Source organism: Callithrix jacchus, chromosome 6, assembly GCF_049354715.1.
Source record: "Callithrix jacchus isolate 240 chromosome 6, calJac240_pri, whole genome shotgun sequence".
In the NCBI taxonomy this organism is placed as follows: domain Eukaryota; kingdom Metazoa; phylum Chordata; class Mammalia; order Primates; family Cebidae; genus Callithrix; species Callithrix jacchus.
Window position 1 is genome coordinate 40,301,464 of NC_133507.1, and position 15,587 is coordinate 40,317,050.

General features: G+C 36.0%; 1 protein-coding gene across 50 annotated transcripts in view; it reads right to left on the bottom strand.

Annotated features, from left to right (window-relative positions):
- The window catches only part of GULP1 (GULP PTB domain containing engulfment adaptor 1), a 320,614-nt gene that overhangs the window by 21,184 nt on the left and 283,843 nt on the right, over window positions 1-15,587 (bottom strand). For 34 of the 50 annotated variants that reach the window (XM_078327170.1, XM_078327149.1, XM_078327177.1 and 31 more), the window contains 2 exons: window positions 6,491-6,607; window positions 5,758-5,850 (listed from right to left, as the gene is read on the bottom strand). In XM_078327170.1, the coding sequence (XP_078183296.1) occupies window positions 5,758-5,850; window positions 6,491-6,607 (210 nt within the window). Of the gene's footprint in view, window positions 1-5,757; window positions 5,851-6,200; window positions 6,225-6,490; window positions 6,608-15,587 lie in introns of all 50 variants that reach the window. The other 16 variants (XM_078327134.1, XM_078327139.1, XM_078327128.1 and 13 more) reach the window with 1 other exon arrangement.

The window sequence follows — 15,587 nt, forward strand, 5'->3', positions numbered from 1 at the left end:
CCTCCTAAAGTGCTAGGCTTACAGGCGTAAGCCACCCCACCCAGCCATGACTGACAAACTTTCTAAGAAATACCAACCTTCCTTTAGGGTGTCTCTGAGGAAAGTAGAAAAACTAATCTATGTTCTCACCTAAGCAGAGATTCTTTAAAGTACAAAGGTGTCCATGTAGATCATTCTACTGCATTAAAACATATAATTTAAACATATTATCTTTATTCTATTTTAAGTCATAAGTTTGACTTAAAATAGAATAAAGATATCAACATCAATAAGACTATATTTTTTAGAAGATTTGGTGCTTTTGAATAATTGTCTTGTGTTACAAAATTCAACTTTAACTTTGGACCTCTTGTTGGGGAAGATGGCTTGTTATTGTCTAGTTATCTAATCAAGTTTTTGTTGTGGTTGTAGTTTGTTTGTTTTTGAAACAAGGTCTTACTCTGTCACCCAGGCTGGAATATAGTGACATGATCATGGCTCATTGCAACCTTGACCTCCCAGGCTTACTGTATCTTCCACCTCCCAGGCTCAAGCAATTCTCCCACCTCCACCTCCGAAGTAGCTGAGACTATACGCATGCATCACCATGCCCAGCTAAGTTTTGTATTTTTGATAGAAACAGGGTTTTGCTATGTTGCCCAGGCAGGTCTCCAACTCCTAGACTCAAGCTATCAGCCCACCTCTGCCTCCCAAAGGGCTGTGACTGCAAGTGTGAGCCACTGTGCCCAGTCTAGTCAAATGTTATAAAAAATGTTCTGTTTCTTGCCATATCTGACTTCATCTTCTACTTCATCACAAACTGATAGGAAAATAACATCTATGAGTGATTTACATTATTTTCATTTTCACATTACTTTTAATCCCACAACTTCCAAAATTCCATTCCTACTTTCTTCTTTTCCTTTCCCCAAGAGACTATATTAAAGCTAAGATTAACGATGCCTTTTATTTGACTAGCAATTGCTTAGTGTGAACTATATTGTGTTAGACCAGCATATCCTGACATTTCAGAACATTATTGTGCTTATGTTTATTTTTATGAACCAAATTATAGCATTAAATCATTTATAGATAACTACACCTAAATTTGAGTTTTTTGACAAAAGTGTCACTTTTCTGTAACTTGAAAAACTAGACTTCCAATAAGATCAAGACCTACCTTGGCTGGTCAGTTGTGAAGAGTTTTCTGCGGTTGGGGCTCCTTTCACCACTAAAAACTTATCAGATACCAAATTAATTGTATACACTATACCCATGTTATGAATACCTATGTTGTAATTCAATGTGCATAAAGGGATTCATAATTCACTTCAATGCTTCTTTAATGAATGTATAGATCACGGCCGCTAATCCTTTAAACAAACTGATGAGAACTTTAGTAATTTTGGAACATTCTAATCCTCAGTCCTCTGAGCTCAAAACAAACACATAAAACCCATAGAGTCTTATTTCCAGGGTTATAAAATCATTAGGCGTTTACTTTACTAGCCATGGGGGCACTCTGTAAGGTTCTTCATGTTCCTGCTGTGTGTCCGGTAAAACTAATGTTCGAATTTCATAAGAAAGAACAGATGTAAAATATTTCTAACTTAACAGAAATTTGCTTTATTGTATATAAGTGGTAAGCTATTAAATAAGTTGTATTTTAAATTCGCAATTTATTATTTGCAATTTGAAAGTCTGTTTTTCAAATTCAATAGTATGAATCATTAAGAAATCTTCAAAAATAATTATAGGTAACTAATTTTATGTTAATTTATTTTAATAGCAATTTGGGAGCTCATTTGAATAGATATAAAAATAAGCTGTACTTAGTGTTCTACTAGTTTATTTCATAACTACATAACTAAAATTGGAAATGAAAGGCAAAACTGTTTTTTAATAAGAAGCACATTAGCAAATGCAACAATGTTTTGTTAAACCATTTAAATTGGTTAGATATCAGTTTACATTTTAAATTTTAGCATTTAATTTTACATTTAAATTTTAGCTATTTTATTTTATTTTATTTTTTATTTTTTTGAGACAGAGTTTTGCTCTTATTACCCAGGTTTGAGTGCAATGGCACGATCTTGGCTCACTGTAACCTCCGCCTCCTGGGTTCAAGCAATTCACCTACCTCAGCCTCCCGGGTAGCTGGTACTACAAGCCGCGCCACCATACCTAGCTAATTTTTGTATTTTTTTAGTAGAGATGGGGTTTCACCATGTTGACCAGGATGGTCTCGATCTCTTGACCTAGTGATCTACCCGCCTCGGCCTCCCAAAGTGCTCAGATTACAGGCATGAGCTACCGCACCTGGCCCAAATTTTAGCAATTTTAAAATGCCTGAGTTCACTTTCTTTTAAAAATCAAATAAATTCTATTTTCACATATTTATTTGTTGTGAGAACAACTGAAACTACTCTTGGCAATTTTGAAGTGTATAATACCTTGTTATTAACTGTAATCACCATGTTGTACAAGAAATCTCTTGAACTTATTTCTCCTGTCTAATTAAAATTTTGCATCCTTTGATCATCTTCTAGACTCTTTCTCCACAACTCTGCCCCCATCCCTGGTAACGACCATTCTACTCTCTGCCTCTATGAGTTTCAATTTTTTAGATTCCACATGTGAGTGACATCATGTGATATTTGTCTTTCTGTGTATAGCATATTTCACTTAGTACAATGTCCTCCAGATTCTATCTTAATGAAAAGGTATCAACAATGATACTACATGACAAAAAATATAAATAGATTGCAAAGTTATAATTTGTCATTTTCATAATGATCGAGGATACAATAAGTTTTCTACATATATGAACTATGTGTAAGAAAATGATTCAAAGAAAATGATTTCTTTTTAAATTTAACCTCTTAGTTGCAGTTTTTGAGGCATTTTATTCAGATTAATCCTGGCTGAGATGAACAACCTCTCTCTTCAATTATTACATAACATAACCTCAGGAGTGCTAATTCAGTTTAAAACATGGCTATATCTATATTTTTACTGTGTGTATATAACTAGCTCTACTAATGAGAATTGCTAAATAAATGAATTACGTTTACAGACAGGCTAAGTTTCACTTATATACCAACTTGCATGCTTTTCACTTGAAATGGCTGTTTTAGCCAAATGGTCAAAGACATTGAAGCCAGGGTCATCTTGTCATTCTTCCTGTCCTTTGTCACTTCTGAAGCTGCCTAAGTAACCCTATGAGATAAACAACGCACATTCATAATCCAGACCCTGATCCACCTTCTTCTCAGAGCAATGTCTTTGGGAAGGTAAGTAAAGGTAGAATGCAGTTTTATTAATATGTTTGAAACCTCTTTGCTCCTCCCAATTATTCTTTCAAGATAAAGAGGATACACAATGATGAGCTTTGCATTTGCATCCAAAAAGTTGATACAGCTTATTTTACTCCCTTGCCAACAAAAAACCTGATGCAAAGCTGCTCTTCATATGTGATAAATTCTAGAAACAACTACATTATCAAAACTCCTTGAAAAAGTTGCTTCCCCTTCATATAAATGACGTATATTTATTCTTATTCTCCCAGCATATTTCACAACATGGCTTATAATACGAATTTCAACAAGACCCAAAAGAGTGTGTGTTCTATCTTGGGATCGAAGGCTGAATTAACAAGTTTGAGCTGATGTTCTGTCCCTTTGAGTGAGAGAGGCAAGAAAAAAATTATAATCCTGGTGAGCAGCAAACAGTGACAAGAAAAAGTAAGAAGGAATATCATAATAAAACCAGAACTTGAAGAGGATGCTCCAGCATAGATACATCAGTACCTCAGTTCCAACCTCTCTCTTCAAGACCGTAGCAGGCCTACTGGCACAAACCATCTGCCAAGCAATGGAAATACTCACTCTTTCATAAGGGAGGTGGAAAAATGCCAGTTTGCAGGAAAGGTCATTTTGTTGACCCATTTCCAGAATGTGACAAGTTTGAAAGCCTAAATGAAACTTCTATAGAAACATTCTTTTTCATAATGATGAGCTGGCGAACCATTCTAGTATTAGGTATTTTATATATATGTGTATTTTATTGTGTTTTAGGTTTTGGCGTACATGTGAAGAACATGCAGGATTGTTGCATAGGTACACACATGGCAATGTGGTTTGCTGCCTTCTTCCTCATCATCTGTATCTGGCATTTCTCCCCATGTTATCCCTCCCCAACTCCCCACCTATTGTGGTCCCTCACCTAGTTCCCCCCAACAGACCTCAGTGCATGATGCTCCCCTCCCTGTGTCCATGTGTTCTCATTGTTCAACACCCACCTATGAGTGAGAACATGTGGTGTTTAATTTTCTGTTCTTGTGTCAATTTGCTGAGAATGATGGTTTCCAGTCACAGTTTTAGATATTTTAAAAATGAACACCCTAGGTATTGAAGCACACTGAGCTTCCATAAAAAATTTGCAACAAATTTTTTTTTCAGTTCATAAGTTATAAGTTAGATATTAATTTTTTGAGCAGGGTCTTTCTCTGTCACCCAGGTGGGGGTGCAGTGATGCTATCATGGTGTGTGCCAACACTCCTGGGTAACTTTTTGTAGAGACAAGATTTCACCATGTTGTCAGACTGGTATTGAATCCCTGGGCTCAAATGATCTGCCTGCCTCGGCCTCCCAAAATGTTGGGATGACAGATATAAGCCACTGTGTTTGGCCTAGACATTAAATATTTTTAAATGAAGAATAATAAATATATTTTAATAGAGAATATCAGTAGTACAGATGATTCAAACTGAAAAAAATTCTCCTGAATATATTTTGCCTAGAAAAAAATATTGTTTTAAATTCCACCTCCCTCCAATAAATTCTCTTTGCCAAAATCACATAATAATTATATCATACATGGTATTGGGAAAAGGATTTCAAAACTGTGACAAGTCAGACATAAATATTTTAACTAAAGAGACTTGAGTTTTGTCTGCAGAGAACACCACTCATCTTAATGTTTGAAATACAATTGCCTCACTCCCAGTAGGTACCCTTACTATGTAATATAAGAAACCAGGTTCAGTCTTGCTCACAGTTGAATTCCTATAATGAAGTTCAGCACTTCAAGGGGAGACTGGCATAGGTAATTAAATTTAATCCAGCAAATAGTAATTAATAGAAATGAAAGAAGACTATGCCACAAAGAGAAAAATTACATTATTTAATAAAAGTTAGGACTAAGTTGAGGGATGAATTACACTGGAAAACCCAGAGGAAAACAGCAAAATAGAAAACAACTCTGGGGCCGGGCATGGTGGCTCATGCCTGTAATCCCAGCACTTTGGGAGGCCAAGGCGGGTTTATCACAAGGTCAAGATATCGAGACCATCCTGGTCAACACGGTGAAACCCCGTCTCTACTAAAAATATAAAAAATTACCTGGGCACAGTGGTGTGTGCCTGTAATCCCAGCTACTCAAGAGGCTGAGGCAAGAGAATTGCCTGAACCCAGGAGGCGGAGGTTGCGGTGAGCCAAGATCGCGCCATTGCACTCCAACCTGGAGTGAAACTCTGTCTCAAAAAAAAAAAAAAAAAGAAAAAGAAAAAAAAAAGAAAACAACTCTGGTTTGAACTAACTAGGTAATTTAAAATTTTAAATCAAACGGCTTAGCAGCTTTCATCTTTATCCATGTTTACTGTAAAATCACTGATCCCAAAGTATTATATGAAATATTACAGAACTAGTAATCTTTAGATGTTTTATCACCACAGAATCTTGTTTCTAAGAAAAACATACACATAATCAGTATACTCACTGGAGGTGTTGATACTTGAGTTATTCTTAGTTGGTTTTCCAAATCTTGTACTTTATTTTTAAGTTCCATATTCTCTGTTTCTAAATCTTGGATCTAAAAAGAAAATGATTATTGAATAACTTTCTGATTTTTTTTTCTTAGAAAATACTGGCTACAGTTATTATTAGGATTTTGTATTATATAAAATTTTAATAAGCATTGGAAGCGTTGGAGGACTCTAGTTCATTGAAAAGACTTAAATTTATAATGTATTTTCATGTGTGTGCAAATTTTATGTTCCTAATGCCTCAATTTTGTGTTTTTTTGTTGGACTGTGCAATCTATACCCATAATCTTGGAGTATAACCGCAAGACAGTGAAATTTGCTTATGATGATTTTGAAGAGTGGAGAAAGGGCATAATTTAATTACAAAGGAATCTGATCTCCATGGAAAACCACTTACCCAGCATCTGCTGCTTCTGCTGCTCTGATCCCCATGAGAAGCATCAGGAAGTGAAGCAAAGTCACATGAGAACACTAAGTTCTTGTGGGAATTCAATATAAAATAGTTAAAAAAAAAAAACTGTGCAGGGGATCAGGAATGAAAAATTATAGGAACACAGTGAAAGCAGTTCCAATCAGTCAGTGTGGGGAAAATTTAATGGCAGACCTTCTAAATTTGTTTGATGATATGCAAGTTTCCCTGTACTTATATATCACACAAACGTAAAACAACAAGCTTAGTTTACTCACTCTTTTTTGTAACCCTGCGATCTGTTTTCTTGTTTCAACATCTTTTCCTCCTGATTCTAGAAATTTCCTGTATGCCAGGTCAAATGCTTGGCCAATTGTTAAAGTGATCTCTTCAGCCTGTGTAAAAATTAGACAAAGATTTCCATTTTAACATGTCAAACATTTTTTGAATCAAGGAAACAACATTCACGTAAGTATTTACTCCAAGACATTCACAAGAGGTACTTCAAAAGGACACTTGGAAGTAGAGATGTAGTAAATGAGTAAGGTAGTATGCTAACATAATAACTCAATGCCTACCCAGGCACAACATTGAAAAAAAAGCAGACTTGGGGTTGGGCATTACTGAATAGCTGTTGAAGTGGGAAAGTTAGGTTCTTTCTGTCAGACATTTATTTCCTACTTGTTTTCCTCACGTCCTCAAATATTTAGTAGTGCCTATTAAACAAAAGCAGAGTGCCAAATTCAGTTTCTTTCCTTGGTTTGCTACTTATTTCCTTTTCCTGAAGAGGGTTTGTTAAACTCTAAGCAGGTAACTTGGATGAGGCTGGCCAGGTGGTGTCTTTGGAAAACTTGAAGTATGCCCTCTAAATGGAACACCTGCTACTCAGTTCCAGTTAATTGTTACCTGGTGGAAGTGAGCAATTCCAATCTGAAACTGTCAGATTTTCCATATGCAAGATGAGGTCAGAAGCCTGAAACTTTGTATGAGAGTTCCCAATTTTAAGCGATAGAGAACAGTTTGTATTTTAGTAAAACACAGTGCCAATGATCAAAATATATATGTCATCTGAATTTGGGCTTGTAAACAACTTACAATCTCAGTTCTACTGACTAAAAACTGCCTCAAATATATCTCACATCCACCAGCTCATTTCTTCTCCATTAATATCTCCATTGGATTCATGATGTCTTACACATTGTAAGGATTAAATAAAGATTTATTTACTTAGTCAAATTATAAAAAATTTTGGTTAAGGCATTAATAAGATTTAATGTGTCATAATTATGTCATATTTAGTAAGAGCTCCAGTTAACAAAAAGACTAGTATAGTAGTAATATATCAAAAATGCTATGCTTTAATTCTACTACAAATTCAATGCTTTATTATCTACTCAATCAACATAAAAATATGCTTTGTTAATGAGCTTAGATCATTTAATGGAATTTTTTATAGATTTAAGAAGGTCTTTAGACAAAAATTATACTATTTAACCTAGTTAACTAAAAAATGCAAAATTTGTACATAATATTATAAAAAGTTTTACAAAAGCAAAGAAAAAAGACAAGAAAATAAAACTCAATGAGCTACAATAAAAACTACTAAATATATGAAAATGACAGATATCAGTTTATACACGTTCAATGACTCAAACTAATTGGTTATGTTAGATGTTAAGATTATTTGTAATATTAAAAACTGGTAGAAGTGGTTTTGATTGATTTGGGAAGTATAAATAACTTGTTTTCTGTTCCTAATTCCAAAACCTTAGGTAATAGGTTTGTATTTAAGATAAAAAGACATTTTTCTTCTTCCTTTTAAAAATTTCTTCTAAAAAAAATGGGATACATGTGCAGAACGTGCAGGCTTGTTACATACATATACGTGTACCATGGTGGTTTGCTATACCTATTGACCTGTCCTCTAAGTTTCCTCCCCTCATCTCCCACCCCCTAACAGGCCCTGGTGTGTGTTTTTCCCCTCTCTGTGTCCATCTGTTCTCATTGTTCAACTTCCACTTATGAATGAGAACATACGGTGTTTGGTTTTCTGTTCCTGTGTTAGTTTACAGAGGATGATGGTTTCCAGCTTCATCCATGTCCCTGAAAAGAAAATGATCTCATTCTTTTTTATGGTTGTGTAGTATTCCATGGGCCATATGTATCACATTTTCTTTATCCAGTCTATCACTGATGGGTATTTGGGTTGTTTCCAAGTCTTTTCTATTGGAAATAGTGCTGCAATAAACATACATGTGCATATGTCATTACAGTAGAATGATTTACATCCCTTTGGGTATATACCCAGTAATGGGATTGCTGGGTCAAATGGTATTTCTGGTTCTAGATCCTTGAAGAATTGCCATACTGTCTTCCACAGTGGTTGAACTAATTTACATTCCCACCAACAGTGTAAAAGCATTTCTATTTCTCCACAGTCTCACCAGCATCTACTGTTTCCTGACTTTTTAATAATCACCATTCTGACTGGCATGGGATGGTATTTCATTGTAGTTTTGATTTGCATTTCTCTGATGATTAGTGATGAGCTTTTTTTCATATGCTTGTTGGCCACATAAATGACTTCTTTTGAGAAGCGTCTCTTCATATCCTTTGCCCACTTTTTGACGGGGCTGTTTTTTCTCTTGTAAATATATTTAAGTTCCTTGTAAATTCTGGATATTAGACCTTTGTCAGATGGGTAGATTTTTAATTATAGGTTATTTTCCTTTTAAATTATGATTTCAATATATCCTTTCAATGAGACATTATGTTATCTTCAAATACTCAATTTGTACATTATAAAGAATCATTTAAATGATAACATTGTTGATTATTAATGACATTTGGCTTCATAGTAATTATTATTTATATTAATAACTTTTAAAAATCATGCTCCATTTTTATAATAACATCTTTATTGGGCACTTAGCTGTCTCATAAATATTCTACATGTGTTACCTTATTGATTTTCATCATAACTCTGAAGTTATTATTATAATACATATGATGAAACTGCAATTTTGTAAAATTGTATAACTTGCCTAAAGCTAGTGAGTGGAAAACCTGAAATTCAAATCCAGATTTTCTGACTCTCCAACCATCACACTTTTTGGGGTGGGGAGTAAAATTTATATACAATGAAATGCACAGATCATAATAAATTTATAGATCATAGAAGCTACATAATCCCCAACTTATTAAAGATAAAGATTATTTCTAGCCATCTAGAATGTCTCTTATGCCTACTTTCAGTCAAATCTCATCTATTATGGGTGACCATTACTCAATTTTTGCCATTATAGTTTTGCCTATCCTTGTCATCTGCAAAAATAGACTATATAATATGCATTTTTTGTCTATTCTTTTACTAACTTAAACTTTTTGACTTTCATATGTTTTGTACATATCAACAACACATTGGTTTTGTTGCCTATTAGCATTTCATGTTACAAATATACCACAAGTGATTTATCCATTGTATTATTTATTGATGGGCATTCATGGCTTTGTCAGTTCTTAGTTATTAGACATGAAACTGGTACAAACATTCTTCTAAAATCTTTTTGTAGACATGTTTTCTTGATTCTTGGTAAATACCTAGAATGTAGTTGTTAAACCATGGGAGATCTGCCTTTAATATTATAAGAAACTGTTCAACTCTTTTCCAAAGTAATAACATCATTTGGCATTTCCACCAGCAGTAACAGAGTTCTAGTTATGCCATAATCTCATAAACACAGATATCGACAGTCTTTTCCATTTGATTCATTTTACTGGATGAGTGATGCTATAGTAATGTGTTTTAAATTTACATTTCCCTGTTGAATAATAGTATTAGCCCAGTTTCATGTGTTCATTGCCTTTTTTATGTTCTCTTTAATAGACTAACTTCCTGTAGAAGTTTTTATAAGGTGTTTTGTCTTTTTATTAGTAATTTTTAGAAGTTTTTTATATAGTCTGGATATGGATCCTTTTTCAGATACACATATTAGGAATACAGTTTCATAGTATGTGGCTTGCCTTTTCACTTTGCTAATAATGTTTATAGACTAACAGAAAACATTTTATTTTTTATAAAGTCCACTGAATCCCTTTTTTGGTCATGTTTAGTGCTTTTGGGGTCATTTCTAGGAAATCACTATCCATCTAAGTTCATAGTGACATTCGATGTTTTTGTAATGAAAGTTATATATAAGATTACAAAAGCTTCTACTTTTATGTCTATGATCCATCTCAAATGATTCGATGTAGCATATGTAGAAGATACTTCTCTATAATTTTTTCACATATTTAGCTAGTTATTTCAACACCATTTGTCAAAGAGTTTCTTTTTTCCATTGAAATTTTTTGTCACCATTTGTGAAAAAAAGCTAACCATCTATGTATGTATATTTCTAAAATCTACAATACAGTTTAATTATTATATGTTTATAATTACATTAATAACACCCTGACTTGATAAGAGTGTAAGTAAGTTCTGATGTCAGGTATGCTTTTCCAGATTTTGGTCTTCTCTCTCCAAATTACTTTGATTTTATTCTAGGTCACTTACATTACCTTATTAGAAGTAACTTTTCAATTCTAGTAACAACCCCACTGTGATTTTAATTAGAATTGTATTGAATTCATAGATTGATCAATTTGGTAGAATTGACCACTTAATTAAACTGAGACTTCCAATCGATGAATATGGTATCATTTTCCCATTAATTTAGGTCTTCTTTACTTACAGCAATACTTTGACGATTTCAGTATAGATGTCTTGCATATTTTTAAAATCCTCATTATTTCATGTTTCCTTATGCTATGGTAAATACATTTTTAGTTCTTTCTTTTTGCTAGTAGACACAAACAATTTAATTTTGTATGTTGACTTGTAACCTTTGTTTTTACTGAATTTGTTTCATAGATCTTGTGGTTGTAGATCCTCAGAAAATTTTTGTGAAAAAGTTGACACTATAATCCATGAAAAAGACGATACTATAATCCATGAAAAAGACAATTTTTCCCTATTTCTTTCCAACCTGTGTGCCCTTCCATCTATTAGGTGGTATTAGTGAAGACACCTAATACCATGTTAAATAGGTAGTAAGAATGGACATCTTTGCATTGTTCCTAGTCTTAGGAGGAAAGCATTCAATAATTCATCATTAGTTATGATGTTACCTGTAGGACTTTTAAAGTCTTTATCAGAAAAAGAAATGACTCTTCTATTCCTGGCATGTTATGAATTTTATCAGCTATTGGGTTGAATTTTGTCTAGTGCTTTTTCTATATTTGCTGAAATGATTGTGTTATTATTCTGTTAAGATGTTGTATTATGTCAATTTATTTTTCATATGTTAAACCAAACTTGTATTACTGGGATAAACCCCCCCTAGTAATAATGTATTATCTATTATATATTTTATATGTTGCTGGACTCGACTTGGAATAGTTATGTAAAAGGGTGTTAAGTCTATGTCATAAGGAACACTGTAAAATAATTTTCATTTTTTGTAAGGTCTTTGTTATGTTTTCTATCAGGGTAACACTGCATAGGCATCATAAAATAATTTGGAAGTGTTACCTTATTCTCTTAATTCAGAAAAGGTTTATGTATAATTGGTATTTTAAAAAGAAATGTTTTAGAAAATCTACTTAGTGAAACTATCTGGGCGTAGTATTTCACTTGTCAAAAAGTTTTTTCAAATATTTGAACCAAATATTTAATTCCAAATATGTGAGCCAAATACTTAGGTAAAAAATTTTTTAATATAAATATAAGTTTACATATATAAACGTATTTATATTAAATATTTATATGTAATTTTATTCACTCAGATTTTTTATTTATTCTCTGTCAATTTGGGAAATTGAGTTTCAAGGTATTCATCAATTTTATATTATTGACCAAATTTACTTGCAAAATAATTACATAATATTTATCGTTGTATCCTTTTAAAGATTATAGGATCTGCACTGCAGCTCCATTCACTGTTTTTAGTATTGGAAATATGTGCTTTCTGTCACTTTTGTCTTTGATGCATCTTTTTAGTGATTGTTAATTTGGGCCTCTTCATGGCTTGCTTGGATGCCACTAATGGCCACAGTGGACTGGGCATGTGGACAAGTTCTTGGCCCCCTGAGCAGGCACTGTGGCATGGGTTATGGTAGTAGCAGGGACAGGACAATTCTCTGTGTCCCAGGTACTGTATGCAGATGTTCACAGTGACTATGATGGGCTGGGTGAGCCAGTCTTCAGGCCCACAGATGGTACTTGTAGTTAGCTGAGGCTGAGGGTGAGGCATTAGGGAAACCTGGGCTGTTGCTGCTGGGACTAGGGGCACAAGTGCAACTGAGACTGAGGATGGGATGTGAGTGGGGTGCAAGTTGCCACTGAAACTTAGTCACAAGCTGAGTAGGGGCTCCTGTAGTTGGGGCTGAGGTACAACCTAGGCAAGGACTGCCACTGCCAGGGCTGAAGGCAAGTGTACCAGGACTGGTTCATGAGAGGGATGTGCATTCCCCATACCCCAGCCCAAGATGTGGCTACCAAAGCCAATTCCAATGTCAGGACCTCAGCGTGGATACTCCTTGCCTCACTCATGCATTCTGCCGGGAACCTGAGAATTGCTCTGCCCCTGCCCACTACAGCTAGTGACTACTGTCATCATTGGGGGATCTGAGCATAAGCCTGCCCAGCACAGGACTTAGCCCAGGGTCTTGTGGATTACGCAACTCAATCCATCACATTGGGCACTTGAGTGCACCTCCCAGGAGCATGAGGTTGGCCCTAAAACTCTAAACTCCTGGCTGCTACTACCTCAACTGGTACCTAACTACAAGTACCATCTGTGGGCCTGAAGACTGGCTCACCCAGCCCATCATAGTCACTGTGAACATCTGCATACAGTACCTGGGACACAGAGAATTGTCCTGTCCCTGCTACTACCATAACCCATGCCACAGTGCCTGCTCAAGGGGCCAAGAACTTGTCCACATGCCCAGTCCACTGCGGCCATTACTGGCATCCAAGCAAGCCAAGCAGAGGCCCGAGAACTGGTCCACTGGTAATCATCAATACCATTGCCAGCATATTATCAGCCTAAGGAATAAACATGGGCATGATTAGCCCACTGCTGCTATGACTGGAGCTTAAACAGTGACCTGCATAACATCCCAGTCTCCAGCACAAATTCACCACACCTCCCCTAATATCTACACAATAAACCTCCAAGGAAATAGCAGACCTCATTAATGCTGTTTACAGCTGATATGGTTTGGACCTGTGTTCCCAGGAAATCTCATGTCAAATCGTAATCTTCAGTATTGGAGGTGGGACCTGGTGGGAGGTGAATGGATCATGGGGGTGAATTTTTCACAAATAGTTTGGCACCATCTGTTTTGTGCTGTTCTCATAATAGTGAGCAGGTTCTCATGAGATCTGGTCATTAAAAAGTACGTAGCACCTCCCCGCTTCCCTCTATCCTGTTCCTGCCAGGTAAGCCATGCCTGCTTCTGCTTTGCCTTTTGCCATGATTCTAAGTTTCTTGAGGCATCACCAGAAGCTGAGTCGATGCTAGCATCATTCTCCCTGTACAGCTTGTAGAATAGTGAACCAATTAAACATCTCTCTTTATAAATTACCTAGTTTTAGTTATATCTTTAAAGCAATGCAAGAACATACTAATACAGAATACTGGTACTGAGGACTGGGGAATCCCTATAAAACTACCTGAAAATATGAAAGTGACTTTGAAACTGGGTAATAGGCAGAGGTTGGAAGACTTTCAAGGGCTAAGAAGACAGAAAAAGTGAGGGAAAGTTTGGAATTTTCTAGAGACTAGTTAAATGTTTGTGACCAAAATGCTGATAGTGATATAGACAGTGAATTCCAGCCTGAGGAGGGCTCAGATGTAAATGAGGAACTTGTTGGGAACTGGAGGAAAAGTCATCTTTGTTAGGCCTTAGCAAATAACTTAGCTGCATTGTGCCCCTGCCCTAGGGAACTGGGGAACTTTGAACTTCAGAATGATGATTTAGGGTATCTGACAGACAGAAGAAGAAACCTCTAGATAGAGGAGGGAAATTTCTAAAAGACCTGGCTGCTTCTAACAAGCTATACTCAGGCATAAGCAAAGAAATAACCCAAAGTTGGAGCTTAAATTTAAAGGGAAAGTAGAACATAAAATTTCTAAAATTGCAAAATTTTAGAAAATTTGCAACTAGGCTGGTATTAGTCCATCTTCATACTGCTGATGAAGACAATCCGAGACTGGGAATAAAGAGAGGCTTAACAGGACTTACAGTTCCACATGGCTGGGAGCCTCAGAATCATGACATGAAGTAAAAAACACTTCTTACATGGCAGTGGCCAGAGAAAATGAGGAAGATGCAAAAGTGTAAACCCCTGATAAAACCATCAGATCTGGTGAGACTTATTCACTACTATGAGAACAGTATGCAGAAAACTGCCCCCATGAATCAAACTATCTCCCACTAGGTCCCTCCCACAACATGTGGCTATTACGGCAGCTACAATTCCAGATGAGATTTGGGTGGGGACACAGAGCCAAACCATATTATTCCATCCTTGGCCTCTGCAAGTCTCATGTCCTCATATTTCAAAACCAATCATGCCTTCCCAAGGGTCCCCCAAAGTCTTAGTTTATTTAAGCATTAACCTGAAAATCCACAGTTCAAAGTTTCATCTGAGACAAGACAAGTCTCTTCTGCCTATGAGCCTGTAAAATCAAAAGCAAGTGGGCCTCTTCTCACAGCTTCACTAGGCAGTGTCCCAGTAGGTGCTCTGTGTGGGGGCTCCAACCCCACATTTGCCCCTGCACTGCCCTAGCAGAAGTTCTCCATGAGTATCCTACCCCTGTGTCATAGTTCTGTGTGGGTATCCAAGAGTTTCTATACATCTTCTGAAATCTAGATAGAGGTTCCCAAACCCGGTTATTGAGGTCTGTGCACTTGCAGGCTCAACATCATGTGGAATTGCCAAAGCTTGGGACTTGCACTCTCTGAAGCCATAGCCTGAGCTCTACCCTGGCCCCTTTCAGCCATGGCTGGAGTGGCTGGGAAACAGGGCACCAGGTACTCCTTAGGCTGCATGCAGCACAGGCACCTTGGGCCTGGCCCAGGGAACCATTTTCTCCTAGGCCTTGGGGCCTGTGATGGGAGGGACTGATGTGAAGACCTCTGACATGCCCTGGAGACATTTTTACTTGCCCTCATTACTTATGCAAATTTCTGTAGCTGGCTTTAATTTCTCCTCAGAAAACTTTTTTTTTCTATCACATTGTCAAGCTGCAAATTTACCACTTCCCTTATAAAATTCAATGCTTTTAACAACACTCAAGTCACTTCGTGATACTTTGCTGCTTA